Genomic DNA, 15106 nt, shown 5'->3' on the forward strand with positions numbered 1-15106 from the left:
ATGTTGTGATTTATATGCTTCTTATTAGATTTATACCGCTTTTATTATTATCATTTATTTTTATAGAATTGCAAACGTCGTGAAAATGCATGTCGAACCACGTCACAATCAATGCACCCGTGATCGTCGACACATTCGGACTTCGTTGAGATTCGGATTTGGGTCACATCAATGTGCACCCGAATTTAAGAATATGATTTAATTAAGCCGCGCCTACGGAGTCTAACGCGTTATTATTTTGTAGAAGGCCATGAAATTTATTAAATGGCCTATCCTGAATTCTAAATAATTATCACGGTTATTTATTGAGGGCCCCGCAATTTTGCATTTTTATTTGGCGAGGCTCATCTCTATTTTAGAAAAGGATATCCTAAAGAGACTACATTTCTAATGTGTTTGTCTCTAAAAATAGAAGAAAAGATGCATGCTAATTCAATTATATGCTTTGGCCAAATTAAGATTTTAGTTAATCGTCTGATCAATTATTTACAGAATGAAGAGACGTTGTACCTCATGAAACATGCTTTTAACTTGATAGAAGAATTATATACAAGATTGATGAAATGCTACGACTGCTGCAAGAGCTCCCTAACCCTAACTTATTTAGGCAAGATTAATTAAAACTACTTATTAGAAAAATGCGACTAATGATATTTGAAACTCATCCTATAAACTGCTTCATGAAAAACTGAAACTCAAGAGTTTGAAACTGTATTGTCTTTAGCTAGATCTAAACAATTATTTGTCCTTACATATTCGAAACATGCTGAAAGAGCGAGTTTGAATTAGCAATTGTATTAAATGGCTCTGCATATTTCACGGATTGTATTTACATCTTGTGTACTCCTAAACGAATAAAATGTCACAGTTTCCAATTGGAATAAACTTTAATTAAATACAACCTTACTAATCTGTCTCCATTAGGCTAACAGACCCAGAAACTGCATATCTTAACAACATTTATATAAAAATTTGTAAGCAATGCAACAGATGATTATAACATCCTTCAGATCTTTCGATTCAACTTTCATTGCAACATCAGACAGATTCGAAATGTGTACCTGAGGAAATGCTTACAATGAAGAAAGTAAGGCAGTCAGTTGAGCAATAGAAACGATACCAAACAGCAGCAGTAACAGTAGGTTCCAATAGAACAAAAAATCCCAGGGCAAAAGACCAGTAAAGCCAATGGAGGAAGGGCAGAATGAAACAAATTTCCAGTAGTACGGAATAAGAGATCTAGGCAATCCAATTCCAGAAGAAACAAACAATACAAATCCAAACAATAGACTTAGCCAAAACTTGAAAGAAGACAGAACTAATTTGGACAGTTTGAACAAAACTGAGAATCGAACAAATAGTAGGAAGAAGACAATTTCTGATCTTTGTGATATCCCTTTCCTTATCTCCTTTCTTTTCAAATTCAAATGTCAATCCTCAGTTTTGAAATCTATTTGGGTTATCAAAAAGAATTCTTTTCCAGTTTCTGTTTTCGGAATTTGAACTCTCAGGTGTTCCCTCTCAGTGTCTCTCTCTATCTCTGTAGGCTCTCAAGGTTCAGTGTCTATCCCCTCCTCTCTAATTCTGTCCCCCTTTATAAGCCTCAGAACTATCTCTTTTAACAGCCTGTTTTCAGAATATCACCATGCCCCTCCCATGTGCCTTCCATTTTCAGTCCCACTTTAGCTAATTAAGTATTAAACCCCATTCACATTCCCTGGCAGATTCAACTTTTCCATTTTATTATCTAAAAGCAAGTATGGGCAGTAGAATATATCTGACAGCATATGCTGTCAAATTGTTTAAATCTTAAAAGCCTTCTTATGCAGAAAAACAGGCTGTGCACAAGGCACATGAGGTGCACCAATGCACATGCTGTGCACGAGTGCACATGCCTTCCAATTCAGAATTTAAACATAAACAATCCTTTTTACATTAACTGATCAATTCAAACAATCTATAAGTAAGCAAAAACTGGTTCTTAATTGGCTCAAGGCAAATGTTCATCAGAAGCAAATCGATTTACTTTGTTCAGACAGTTGAAACTAATTGACGACACATGTCGACTCGACTATATTAGCATTAACATACACAATCGTAGCCAAAAATCAGACATTTAAACAGTGTCGATACATGGTTCGAATTATACTGACTAAGCAGAAATACACTCGAGGAGTCACTAGTCAGTCCAAACTTGAAAATCAGCTACTTGCACAACATTTATATACATTATCAGAGCAAATGGAAAGACTTATTCAAACAAACAGAAGTTCAGGCAAAAATGGACGGGGCACAATTGACAAAATTCAAAGACATAAAAATTAAAGCATGAATAGACTTTAACACAATCAAATGGGCCAAAACAAATAAAGAAGAGAAAGAAACTCACCTTAAATCTTGAAAAATCAAAACCTCAAACTCGGACTCGGACAAAACTTTCTTAAGGCTGAACGGACTTTAATCGAAGTGTTTCTCAAATGAGAAACACTTTGATTAAAGTCCATCAGACCTTAACCTCTTTGGTTTGAACCGGTTTGAACCAGTGACGAGGGACCTCGTGGTTTCAAAACTCAGATCTAATATTCGTGCTTCCCTGGTTAGATTCGGACCAAACCAAGTATGGTTTGGTCACGAGGAGGGTCCGGGGAGTGTCTGGTATGAAGCTGGGGTTGTTTGGTGTAGATCGAGTTTTGACTCGAATCTTCAAATGAAGATTCGAGGACCTGGGGGGTGATTCGAACCAAACGGTTAACAGGTCTATGTTCAGGGTGGTGAGGGGGTTCTATGGTGTTCATGGCGAGGTCACCGGCGTTCATGCCGCCGGTTTTCATGGTGAAGAGTGCAGGGGCGGCTCTAGGGTTCTGGGGTTCTTTATGAGGATGATGAAGGGCAGGGGTATTTGGACAGGGGGTGGGGTACGAGGGGCAGTTTATATATGGAGTGAGTGGATGGACCTCAGCCATTGGATGAGGCATGATGAAAGGCCAGGATCCTTCCACTCGAGGTAAACGGTGTCGTTTCAAGTGTTGGGGGCAGAGTTGGTTCGGGTAACGGGTCGGGCAGATGGGGTTACGGGTGAGAGATCCGGACCGTTGGATCGGCTTGGTTTGGATGGTTGGGATGGATTGGCATTGAAACGACGTAGTTTTGGCGTTAAACTACGTCGTTTTGATGCCTGGGGAGTGGGCTTGTGTGGACCGGTGGATTGGGCCATTCATTTGGGCTTCAGTTTTCAAATGTTTTGTAACCCAAATTCATTTTAAAACAAATTTTTTGTCTTCTTTTTCTTTATTTCTAATTTCCTAAATACACAAACTAATTAAATAAAACTAAGCACCACTAATTAAACTTAACATATTTATTTCACGCGTATAAAAATGTTAAAAGTAGGTAAAATTAAACAAAGCAACAAATCATGACAAAAGAAAAAATGCGTATTTTTGTAATTTTCCATCTAACAAACGGGTCATGGTTTAAATTATGCATGACACATACATTTTTAATTCTTTTGGAGCGATTGTCGTGTAAAACAAAAATCACGTGCTCACAATCACGATGGAAGCTTTCTTTCTCAAGGCTGTTTGGAGGAGTTCCTTCGGACTGTGTCGTGGCATTCTGCCGGGGCCTCCCTTCGTTAAACATAAACATGTTGTTCCGATACTGCTGTTGGCCTGAGGTCGTGATGGATGGGGGGTCGGTCTCCCTCCTATGTAGGTAGTCATTCGGGTTATGCACCGCTGCTCAAAAAGGGGCTCAGAATATCTATCGCTGCTCACCTTCATACCTCGACTCGACGTGGAACTCTGCTTTGAGCTGGGAGCTTGCACGGTGTCACGCCCCAACCTCAGGAGGCACGACTGGCGCTCAATCGAGTGAACCCAACTGAGCAAGCCTTATCAAACACTTCCTACCCAACTCGATATGAATAAGGAAAGCATGCTTCCATTCATTTATTTAGACGAGGAAAGACAGTACATTCTACAATGTTAGTTCATTTTAAATCACAGCATTAAACCGTCAATAAGTTCCAAGATTCCATACAATTACACTTTAGAGAAGCGAGAATTAGAATTACAACATAGTTCGTAGACCCATTCAACGCCCGTATAAAACTCACACATATGTCTATGGAGCCTCTATGGATGTAACAGACAAGTAAGACAATACCGGTGACAAGACCTCGGCTATACCTCGAAAGTGGAAGTCCACAACAACAAAATATGTACAATATAACCCCTTGAAGGAGAAAGGGGCTCACCAAGACTTTGAGAAGATGGTACTCCGCTATGCGCGATCGACACTACCCACAATGGGCTAGTACTAGTATGTATAACTAAACACCATCTAGTTAGAAAGAACTTTCATACCAAACGTAAAGAAATCACAAGTATAACTCAATAGCTTTAAACGATCACAACATTATCAATGTAGAAGAATCATGCAATTTTTCACATTATGTTTCTATAGCCTTTAGTATGGGGCATTTCATACTGTTCATCCTTGTTCGCTATACCACCGCTAGCTTGAGCAGAGTCCGATCTCGAACCGATCGGCTAGGTTGCCTCATTTGAGACATACACTTCAATCACAACACTTCCTTTTTTATCCGGGGTTCAGTATCAACATATTACCATCGTGTGTGCGGCATGGCATCCGATCTCGGCCTGATCGGCTAGGCCACCTTACCAAGGCATTTCCCTTTTCCATTAATCATCTTAATTCAACCTTTGTTTCATATATATCGTTCCATAGGCACATGGGGCCACAACTATCACGTCATATATTTGGCACTAGGCCACATTTCACATTATTCCCAATTTCGATGTTAGATTTGTAATTTAGGATAATAAGTGCACACAAGAGCAATTAAAATTGTAGGCATAGAGGAGACTTCACATATGTGGCACAACATATGCAGCTTCAATTTCAATTTAAGGTCTAAGCATTTCAATTCATGATTCATAGTCCTTGCACCTTTTCAAGTTATCAAGAGTAGCATATTGATCATATTGAGACACACTTCCCACGCATGTAAGTTTGCAACACCAATTCAAGTGAAATAACAATCAATACAACAATTCAATTTTAATCTTACCGTATTCACATACCCACTGATAAAGCTCAATTTCTAAAAGACGGGGCTTTAGCCATACATACCTCAACCGAGCTTTCATTAATCCTATAACGTTTCAGAATGTTCACACTTCAATCTATTTAAGCAATATAGCACAATTTATCTCATAATCAGAAAAAGATCATAATCTACGCTCTCTTGAGCATCTTATCGATCATTTAGTGTTTATTAAGGCCTGATGGTTCTTTTATGCAAGATTACACTAGCTCATTACCCATGCCTCTTTATTTATAATTCCTCGTATTCTTCAAGAACCCATGCATGCAATGCAATCCCCCTTAACCCCATGAATTACCTCACTAATGACCCCTTGTAGCTATGTATGCACTTTCACTCTCTTAGACTCCTCTCTCTCACTCTAAAAGTGTCAGGAAATAGGCTCAAAATGAGATATTGCACAGGATATAACGACCGGGGGTCGGGTTTAAAATTTAGAAAATTGGAGCCCCGACTCAGGTCCACGATCGCATTTGTGATCACAAAGTTGACATGCGTCCCGCATAATGGACCGCAAAATGCTCCCTAAGCGTGAAAACACTGTTTGGGTATGCGACGAAAATGCGGCCCGCATACCCATTTTGCGGTCGCATAATGCACCGCAGAACTGCCCCTCACAAAAATCCCAAGGGAATTATGCGACGACTTTGCGGCCCACATATCGATTATGCGATCGCATAATTGACCGCATAGCTGACCTCAAATTGACTAACACACTGTTTTATTCTGCGATGACTATGTGGTTCGCATAGCTGTTATGCGATCGCATTCTCGACTGCAGAATCGCATTTTTTTGGAAAACATTATTCCTTGACTTTTTAATGCATAAATCAGTCCAAAGGGTCTCAACCGCGGCGAGCAAGCTCTCCACGAAGAATTTTTTAAAATTTTCAAACACATATTCCTAACTTGGCACTACGAGCTCTCGGGTTTTATGTAAAAGGTTTCACGGGCCTTACATCCTCCCCTATTTAAGATCATTCAGCCTCGAATGAGGATCAAGGTTCACTCATTAGCAAATTTTCTTCATGCAATCTCAGTTTCTCACCATTATGGAGCACCTCAATAGCTCCGAATTTGGCTAACTCCCTAAATTTCTAAAAGTTTCGCCAGAGTTTCCTTTGTATCTAGGTCCATCCACCTATCAGAGAGCCCCCGAGACATATCCTAGCAGCATATACATATTCCATAGACACAACATAACCTGTACAATACTAACCATGGCCGCATAGGCAATCATATAACCAAAATGAAACAGAATAGGTTTACATAGATCAAATCAAGGATATAGGGTTCATAGGGACCAAATAGATGAAAGCTATTACATGGCTATACAAACAAATGTGGGTACTTCCTCCTCACTTCTTCCTCGTCTTCCCAAGTAGCTTCCTCAACCTGCTGGTTTCGCCATAACACCTTTGCGGAGGCAATTTCCTTATTTCTCAATTTCCGGACCTGCCTATCAAGAATGGCAACTGGAACTTCTTCATAGGACAGTTTTTCATTGACCTCAATAGTTTCAATTGGTATAATAGTGGACGGATCTCCCACTACTTTCTTCAACATAGACACATGAAAGGCTGGGTGTACCAATGACATCTCGGGCGGCAACGCAAGCCTGTATGCCACCTGGCCAATCCACTAGATGATTCTGTACGGTCCGACATACCTTGGGCTCAATTTTTCTTTCTTCCCAAACCGCATGATACCTTTCATGGGGGAAACCTTTAAGTATACCCAATCATCTTCTTTAAACTCCAAATCCCTGCGACTAACATCTGAATAAGACTTTTGGTGACTCTGAGCAGTTTTCAACCTTTCCTTAATAGTTTTGACCTTCTCCATGGCTTGGTGCACAAGGTCTGACCCTATCAATTCAGCTTCTCTGACCTCGAACCACCTAATGGGAGACCTACATCTTCTACCATACAATGCCTCAAATGGTGCCATCTAAATACTAGCATATAAGCTATTGTTGTAAGCAAACTCTATGAGTGGCAAATGATCATTCCAGCTACCTTTGAAATCAAGAACACAAGCACGCAACATATCCTCGAACGTCTGAATAGTCCGCTCTACTTTCCCGTCGGTTTAGTGGTGAAAAGTTGTGCTAAGATTTACTTGCGTGCCCAAACCTTGCTGAAATTTCTTCCAAAAGTTGGCCGTGAACTGAGCCCCTCGATCCGAAATGATTGAAACTGGGGTACCATGCAACCTGACTATTTCTTTAATATACAACTGAGCATATTGTTCCACTGTGTCAGTAGATTTGACTAGCAAGAAGTGTGCTAATTTTGTGAGTCGATCAACAATCACCCAAATTGAGTCAAACTTGTGCGGAGTGTGCGGCAACCCTACCACAAAATCCATATTGATCATCTCCCATTTCCACATTAGAATTTCTATGCTTTGAGTCAGTCCTCCGGGTCTTTGATGTTTGGCCTTCACTTGCTAACAGTTCGGACATCTAGCCATAAAGTCCGCCACATCCTTTTTCATGTTGTTCCACCAATAATTTTCCTTAAGATCATGATACATTTTTGTAGAACCTAGGTGCACTGAATACCTGGAAGTGTGAGCTTCTATCATGATCCTTCCCTAAAGACCGTCAATATCCGAAACACATGGTACCGTAAGGTACCATCATCCATGCCAAGGGAAAAAGCTATGGTCTTGTGTTTATGAATCCCCTCTTTCAGCTGTACTAATAATGGATCATTGAATTGCTTTCTTTCACCTTCGCCATGAGCGACGATTTGGATATATTCTGCACAATTATCCCTCCTTCACTAGAGCCCGCCAGGCAAACTCCCAAACTAGCTAGCTGATGAACCTCCCGAGCCAACGGTCTCTGATACGCCTTCAAATGAACCAAACATTCCATGGACTTCCGACTAAGAGCATCTGCCACAACATTAGCTTTTCCCGGGTAATAGAGAATATCTATGGCATAGTCCTTGAGTAACTCTAGCCATCTTCTTTGTCTCAGATTCAACTCCTTCTGCTTGAAAATATATTGAAGGCTTTTGTGATCCGTAAATACATCCACATGGACCCCATACAAATAATGTCGCCAAATCTTTAGCGCAAACACCACTGCTGCAAGCTCTAAGTCATGGGTTGGATAATTCTTTTCATGATTCTTAAGTTACCTAGAAGCGTAAGCTATAACCTTGCCATGTTGCATTAACACACACCCAAGCCCGATTCTCAAAGAATCACAATACACCACAAATCCCTCTATACCCTCTGGCAGGGTTAATACCGGTGTTGTAGTCAGTCTTGATTTCAATTCCTGGAAGCTCCTTTCACAAGCATCGAACCACTGGAACTTAACTTAACCGGGGTTAATAAGTGCATACACATCATGAGATTGAACAGTCAGAATACCTGTAACAACATTTGGGAAGGCCTCTATACCGAGGCATTTCCCTTTTCTATCAATCATCTCAATTCAATATTTGTTTCACATATATCGTTCCATAGGCACATGGGGCCACAACTATCACATCATATATTTGGCACTAGGCCACATTTCACATCATTCCCAATTTCGATGTTAGATTTGTAATTTAGGATAATAAGTGCACAAAAGAGCAATTAAAATTGTAGGCATAGAGGAGACTTCACATAGATGGCACAACATATTTAGCTTCAATTTCAATTTAAGGTCTAAGTATTTCAATTCATGATTCATAGTCCTTGCACCTTTTCAAGTTATCAAGAGTAGCATATTGATCATATTAGACACACTTCCCACGCATGTAAGGTTGCAACACCAATTCTAGTGAAATAACAATCAATACAACAATTCAATTTTAATTTTACCGTATTCACACAACCACAGATAAAGCTCAATTTCTAAAAGACGGGGTTTTATCCATACATACCTCAACCGATCTTTCCTTAATCCTATAACGTTCCGAAATGTTTGCACTTCAATCTATTTAAGCAATATAGCACGATTTAACTCATAATTAGGAAAAGATCATAATCTAAGCTCTCTTGAGCATTTTATCGAGCATTTAGTGTTTATTAAGGCCTGATGGTTCTTTTATACAAGATTACACTAGCCCATTACCCATGCCTCTTTATTTATAATTCCCCATATTCTTCAATAACCCATGCATGCAATGCAATCTCCCTTATCCCCATGAATTACCTCACTAATGACCCCTTGTAGCTATGTATAAAAATAAGAGCTGAGGTGATGAAGTCTTACCTCTTGGGATGAAGGTTTAGGTCCCTCACTTGATTATCTTCAATGATTTAACAAGGATTCATGGAGTAATTTTGATGGGAAGCACTTTTCCTCTCTTAGACCCCTCTCTCTCACTCTAAAAGTGTCAGGAAATAGGATCAAAATGAGCTATTGCACAGGATATAACGACAGGGGGTCGGGTTTAAAATTTAGAAAATTGGAGCCCTGACTCAGGTCTGCGATCGCAAAGTTGACATGCGGCCCGCATAATGGACCGCAAAATGCTCCCCAACACCTGAAGACATTGTTTGGGTACGCGACGAAAATGCAGCCCGCATACCTGTTCTGCAGTCACATAATGCACTACAGAACTGGCCCTCACAAAAATCCCAAGGAATTATGCGACTGTACGGCCCGCATATAGATTATGCGATCTCATAGTTGACCTCAAATTGACTAACACACTGTTTCATTCTATGATGACTATGTGGTCCACATAGTTGTTATGAGACCGCATTCTCAACCGCAGAATCGTATTTTTCTGGAAAACATTGTTCCTTGACTTTTTAATGCATAGTTCCTTGACTTGGCAATACGAGCTCTCGGGTTTTGAGTAAAAGTTTTCACGGGCCTTACACACGGCTCGGTAATCCAAGAAGTGGATTTTATGTAGCTGTACAAGCGGATCCGGGGTTGGGTCAGTCCTCAGTCTTTCCGAGGTTCTCTTGTCCAGTGAGGGCCCTCGACCCCCGGGGAGCTATGGCATTTTTTCATTCCTCCCTGATCCTTGGCTTACTCCTTTTGGGGATATCAGTGCAGAAGGCTGGGGTAGAGCTTCCAACGATGCTCCAGGAGGCATCTTCTTTGAGGCCACGCATTCGAGGAAGATGGCTTTCGGAGGCATTGACGTCGTGGTGGATCGTCGACCATTTAAATCAGGACCCGGACCTTCATTATGCATACCCTTCTGCTTTTTTACTTCCATGTAGGGAACCTTTGTGTGCTTTTGTAATCATATGCCATGACCCCTCGGGGGCTATTGTACTCAAATCTTTCATAAACAAGAGTTTATTTTGCTGACTTCTGCTTCCCTTACTTTGTTTTATATTTATATGCTCTTACACTCTTCGGGGCTCTTTGAATGCCTTCTTTTGTTTGTTGGCCGTCGGAGTCGGTCGTGAGAGCTTGCCCGGTCTCCAGCTGATCGACAAGGCTCTCCCCAACCTTACTATCATATTTCGGATTGATGGTAGACCGATCAGATAAGTTTGAGCTGTTGAGGCCTGATAATTTGTTTGGAGATCACGCATCGAATTTTGGGGCCTTTGGGAACGTTATCCCGGATGAAGGTCATCTTTAGGTGCCCAGGGTGCCCTGTTGATCTTGATGTAGATAACCCATTTAGAAAGTATAAGGTTGGCTTCCATTGAGGAGTTTGCCTATGTTTGAGCGCTTCTTGTCCCCTCGTGGAGCTTTGGTGATCGGGGCTTCTTAAAGTGCAAAAAGTGTCGGTGCTCGCCCTCACTTTATTTTGTCAGTTTTACCATAACCATGGTGATCACTTCGGGACCGACATGGTAAAGAGCGGAGAATGTTGTTCCCAGCACTCGAGAATCAAAGGATTTTGCTCTGGAGATGGTGTCCTCGATAAGAAAGGAACACCTGGAGATGGCGAGGCGATACTGCGGGTAGAGCGAGGGGTGACACTGTGGGTGCTCTCCCCAGATGTAGGCATCGCGGACTCTGCTGATGGGTTCTTGAGTGTGCAACTATACTTTTTTGCATTTGGCCCCCTGATAGGGTTGTGCTTGACTTTGTCTGAAGTACCAGGTTACCCTAGCACAGATTTATCCGTCATTTTGGCGAACGATGTTGATGATGAGATTCTTCGCGGAGAAAGTCAGGCTTGAGTTCATGCTTGATCATCTCATCAAGCTATATCAGCCTTTCCATCACCGAGGCCTGCAAACCCTGAGGGGTCGTTCGCCTACGCCCTTCGTTGTTGACGATGAGGAGGGCGGAGACCGAGAGTGGGCCAGTTGGTTTGTCCTAGTTTGGACGACCGATATTATTCCTGTGGAGTTTTTGCCGTTTCCCGAAGGGTGGAATCATGCACGTGAGTGAGGTGCTTTGTAACTCTTTCATATTTTGCTCATAGCGAATATTAACTAAATAACAATGTTATCTCCCTTGTTGAAGCAACTTCGTGGACGTCGGGCGAAGTCCATGATCTGCCCGGCTGGGTTCGGAGGCTGGTGACCCATTCGTCTTGTGATGAACTCAGGTGGCGAGCTATGTCTCGCGTCGGGTGTGGAGCGAAACATCAAGGTACGTGCGTATGTTGCTTTTCCCCTGCTGGCGTGTACCCGAGGTGATATTTTCCCATTTTGTCCGTACTGGATTCACCGTTTGCAGATATTGGGTGGTTCCTTGGGGCAAAGCAATGCTTTTCCAAAGAGGAGATGTAGTTGTCGGCCTCCCGGCTAAGGGATGACAGTAATAAGAGAGACCGGAGCCTGCAATGCGAAGGAGCCTTTGGCGGTGCTGGTCGGGCCCGTATTTCTGAGGATGGGGCATCGCCCGAGCCTGCTGTTCCCGGAGCGCCTGATGCCTGGCCAACAGCTCCTCTAAGCGAGCACGTCATGCTCGGGGTAGGCTCTTCTGGGGTTGCAGGGGCAGGATCAACAAGAGCATGTTCTGATTTGGAGGAAATCTATCGTTTCACTTTGTGGTGAGTTTGTGCACAGTTTCCTTATATCCCGCATCTTCCTCCTCCCATTGAATCTTTTCTGCACAGGCCTACTATAGGCTTAAGTCCGAGATGCCCCATCAAAGGGCCATGTTTCAGAGAGTTCTGGATGAGGGAGAATCCCTTAGGCTTATTTGCAAGGAGAAGGAAGTTGAGCTGCAGCATTGGCGATATGAGGCATACCGGAGTTCAAACTATGAGAGTTATTTGATGGAGCGGGTAATTTCTTGTAGTGCTTGCTTCGCTTCTTTCTAAACTTAAGGCTAATTTCCTCTTGTTGCATTAGCTGCAGAAAAAGGCGGAGGCCTTGGAGTATCTTAAAGGCGACGTAAACTGCGTTAGGGCCGCTTGCGAAGAGCTAAGAGCTCAAATGCAGGCTCAAGCTCTAGAGGAGATGAGCGCCTCGGCTAAGGTCCCTACCTTTGAGGTCCAACTCAACTTGACCTGTGACAATGCCAAAGTTCAGGCATATATGATTGAGAGACTTGAGTCTGATCTCTCGAAGGTCAGGGCTGAGATAATCGATGCCCGGGCGGAAGCGACATTAAGCCGAACCAGGGATGATCGTGAGATGGCGATTTGCATAAAGGATTTTGTTGATGACTAATCCAAGTTGAGGTGAGCCCTCGATCATGAGAAGAGGATCGAGGAATATGTTCGTCGTTGATCTCGGAGAGAGGTGTTCGAGGAGGTTAGTGTAAGGGGCTTCATTCTCTCAGAGGAATTGGCTCGAGCAAGGGCGGATGAGTGTGACACTCGGTCACTTATTGTTGACATTGTGGAGGGAAAACTTGACGAGTTGTAGACCTTTGGCGCAGAATATAGATTCCACCGTTTTGTAGCTTTGTTTCTGGCGCGCAGGGCGTGTCTGTAGGTGGAAAATGCTTTTTTGCGTATGTAATATAAGAAAATTTTACAGCTTTTATTCCTTTTGTACCTTTTTCTGTCGTTGCTTTCGATCGTGTAGACTGGTTTTGGAACTAGTCCCCAAGTCGTGTTATGGCTCGAGCTTCGATTGGCCTTCCAGCTCTTTCTCACCTGCATGGGCGAAGGGCGATGGTCTTTCCCGCTTCTGGGTTGAAATGACTTCGTGAGCATGTGGCCTAGAGAATTGTCTTGGCTGATGATAGTATCGTTTGGGTCGTGCCCTTAGGCGTATTGCAGTTGAATTGTCCTCGGGTTCAGTCTCCGAGTCGGGATCCAACTCGGGCTTAATATACCCTTGAGCCCGTTCGGACTGGCGATAATGGTTTTTATTTCCTGCCCTTGGGCGTTTGGCAATTTTTCGGGTCCAGTCTCCAAGTCGCGTTGCGATTTGAGCTGTAATTGACCCTTAATCTTTCTAGAGACTCTGGTCGGCAGCAGTGGCATCGATATCGCGCCCTTAGGCGTATTGTAATTTTTGGGTCCAGTCTCCAAGTCGCGTTGCAACTCGAGTTGTAATCGACCCTCAAATCTCATTGAGTTTCTGGCTAGCGATGGTGGCTTTTCTATCATTTGGTCATTGAAACCTTTTAGTATGTGGCCCGTAGGCTTGCATAGTTAACTATTTTGGATCCGGTCTCTGGATCGGTTATGATTCGAGCTCGCTTTAATCCTCAAGTTGTCAATTTTTAAGCTGGCGATAATGGCTCTTACGTTGCACGGTCGTAGAGACCTTTTACGCTGTAGGGTCTTAGAGACCTTTTAATATGAGGCCCATAGGCTTGCACGGTCGTAGAGACCTTTTAATATGCTTAGGGTCATTGTAGGCTTTGTTCTCGCTCGTTAAGTTCTTTTTTTATATTTTTGCCTGGCCCGTCTTTGGTTCTAAAAGAACCTCGATTTCATGTCGTAGTCGGCGATGTTTTGAGCACCTCGTAAGGTTTATAGCTCATAGGTCGAGAAGATCGATGTTCTTGCGATTCGGAGCCGACGTGGTCGGGACTCGTTTTTTGCCTGTTGAGCGAAGCCTGTTTTTTTTAACCGGTTCTTTCTAAAGTATATTTGAAGGATTTTTTAGCAACAGTCCGGCGTCCCCGAGTCACGTTATTTGGGCTGCATCAACCGTTTTGACCGTAGTCATATGCGTTTGGCAGTGGCCATTTTTGATCCCGAGCGGCACTTTTAGGCATCTACACCGAGGGTATGCCCTTTAAGGATTCTTACAAATGCGATGTATAGCCTAAACTGCAGGATTTTTCATGCATGTTGAGGTCTTACAGTTTCCCATGTCTATTTAGGTCTTACAGTTTGTGGATAATAGATTTGGTTATACTGAGGCTGCCCACTAGGGTCTTACAATTTCGGATTTTTCAGTATGTGAAGATTGGCGGCAGTCTCCGAGTCATTGAGTTGTTTAATCCTAAAGACCGCTTCTCGTGAGCTCAGAGTTGCCTCATAAGGGCTTGATGAGCCTGGCGTCCCAACCTTGGGGTCATCCGGGCAACAAATTTTTTAAGTCTCCGAGTATCTCGAGATACATCTAGCGGAGAGGTTTTTGCTGTGAATACGCCGAAATAGACTTTTTCGAAGCGTGGAATGCCTAAAAAATATTCTTTACTGCTTGGTGAAGATATATACTATAAATACATGTCATCTCGATGTTATGAGTTCGGCCCATATGGGTATGACTTCTCCGATTATTCGATGTGCTTATGTGATTTTGCATTGGAACTTAGAAGAGAGGATTGCTATCTCGTCGGATCCCCCTTCTTGGGGATATGCAACTCCGCTAAAATCTTGTTGGCAAAACTTTCTTTATGTTAAAAACCCGATTGAGGAAAGAATGCTCGGCGAGCCCTGTGGGGCCCACGGATCTTCGAGTAAGGTTTAGAACTATCGAATGCCTCAGCTGACTGCCTGCATACAAGTTAGCGAAAAGAAAATAAAGGAAATGACAAAAAGGGCGAAGTAGTTCTTCCTTTCTGCGAAGTGCGTAGGCAGCGTTTCGGGGAGCGAGTCCTGCCACAGCCCTTTGCCACGTTCGACCAGGCCTGACCGATGATGTGGTTGTGCTTACCCTTTGACCCCTTGGAGGGCAATG

At 42.7% G+C, this 15106-nt stretch overlaps 1 protein-coding gene across 1 annotated transcript; it reads right to left on the minus strand.

Moving 5' to 3' along the window:
* Nucleotides 1–6460: 6460 nt before the first annotated feature.
* On the minus strand, nucleotides 6461–7081 carry LOC138873388 (uncharacterized). The gene is made up of 2 exons (XM_070151857.1): nucleotides 6801–7081; nucleotides 6461–6749 (listed from the first exon to the last, which is right to left on the minus strand). Exons 1-2 carry the CDS (start codon nucleotides 7079–7081, stop codon nucleotides 6461–6463), a joined length of 570 nt encoding a protein of 189 aa, XP_070007958.1.
* Nucleotides 7082–15106: the final 8025 nt, after the last annotated feature.

This window comes from Nicotiana sylvestris, chromosome 1, assembly GCF_000393655.2.
Source record: "Nicotiana sylvestris chromosome 1, ASM39365v2, whole genome shotgun sequence".
In the NCBI taxonomy this organism is placed as follows: Eukaryota; Viridiplantae; Streptophyta; class Magnoliopsida; order Solanales; family Solanaceae; genus Nicotiana; species Nicotiana sylvestris.

Excerpts from the sequence above, each read along its gene's own strand:
- LOC138873388 (XM_070151857.1), bottom strand. The coding sequence starts at position 7,081 with ATGGCACCATTTGAGGCATTGTATGGTAGAAGATGTAGGTCTCCCATT. Across the intron at positions 6,750-6,800 it reads AAAGAAAAATTGAGCCCAAG|GCTTGCGTTGCCGCCCGAGA; the intron begins GTATGTCGGACC and ends GGTGGCATACAG.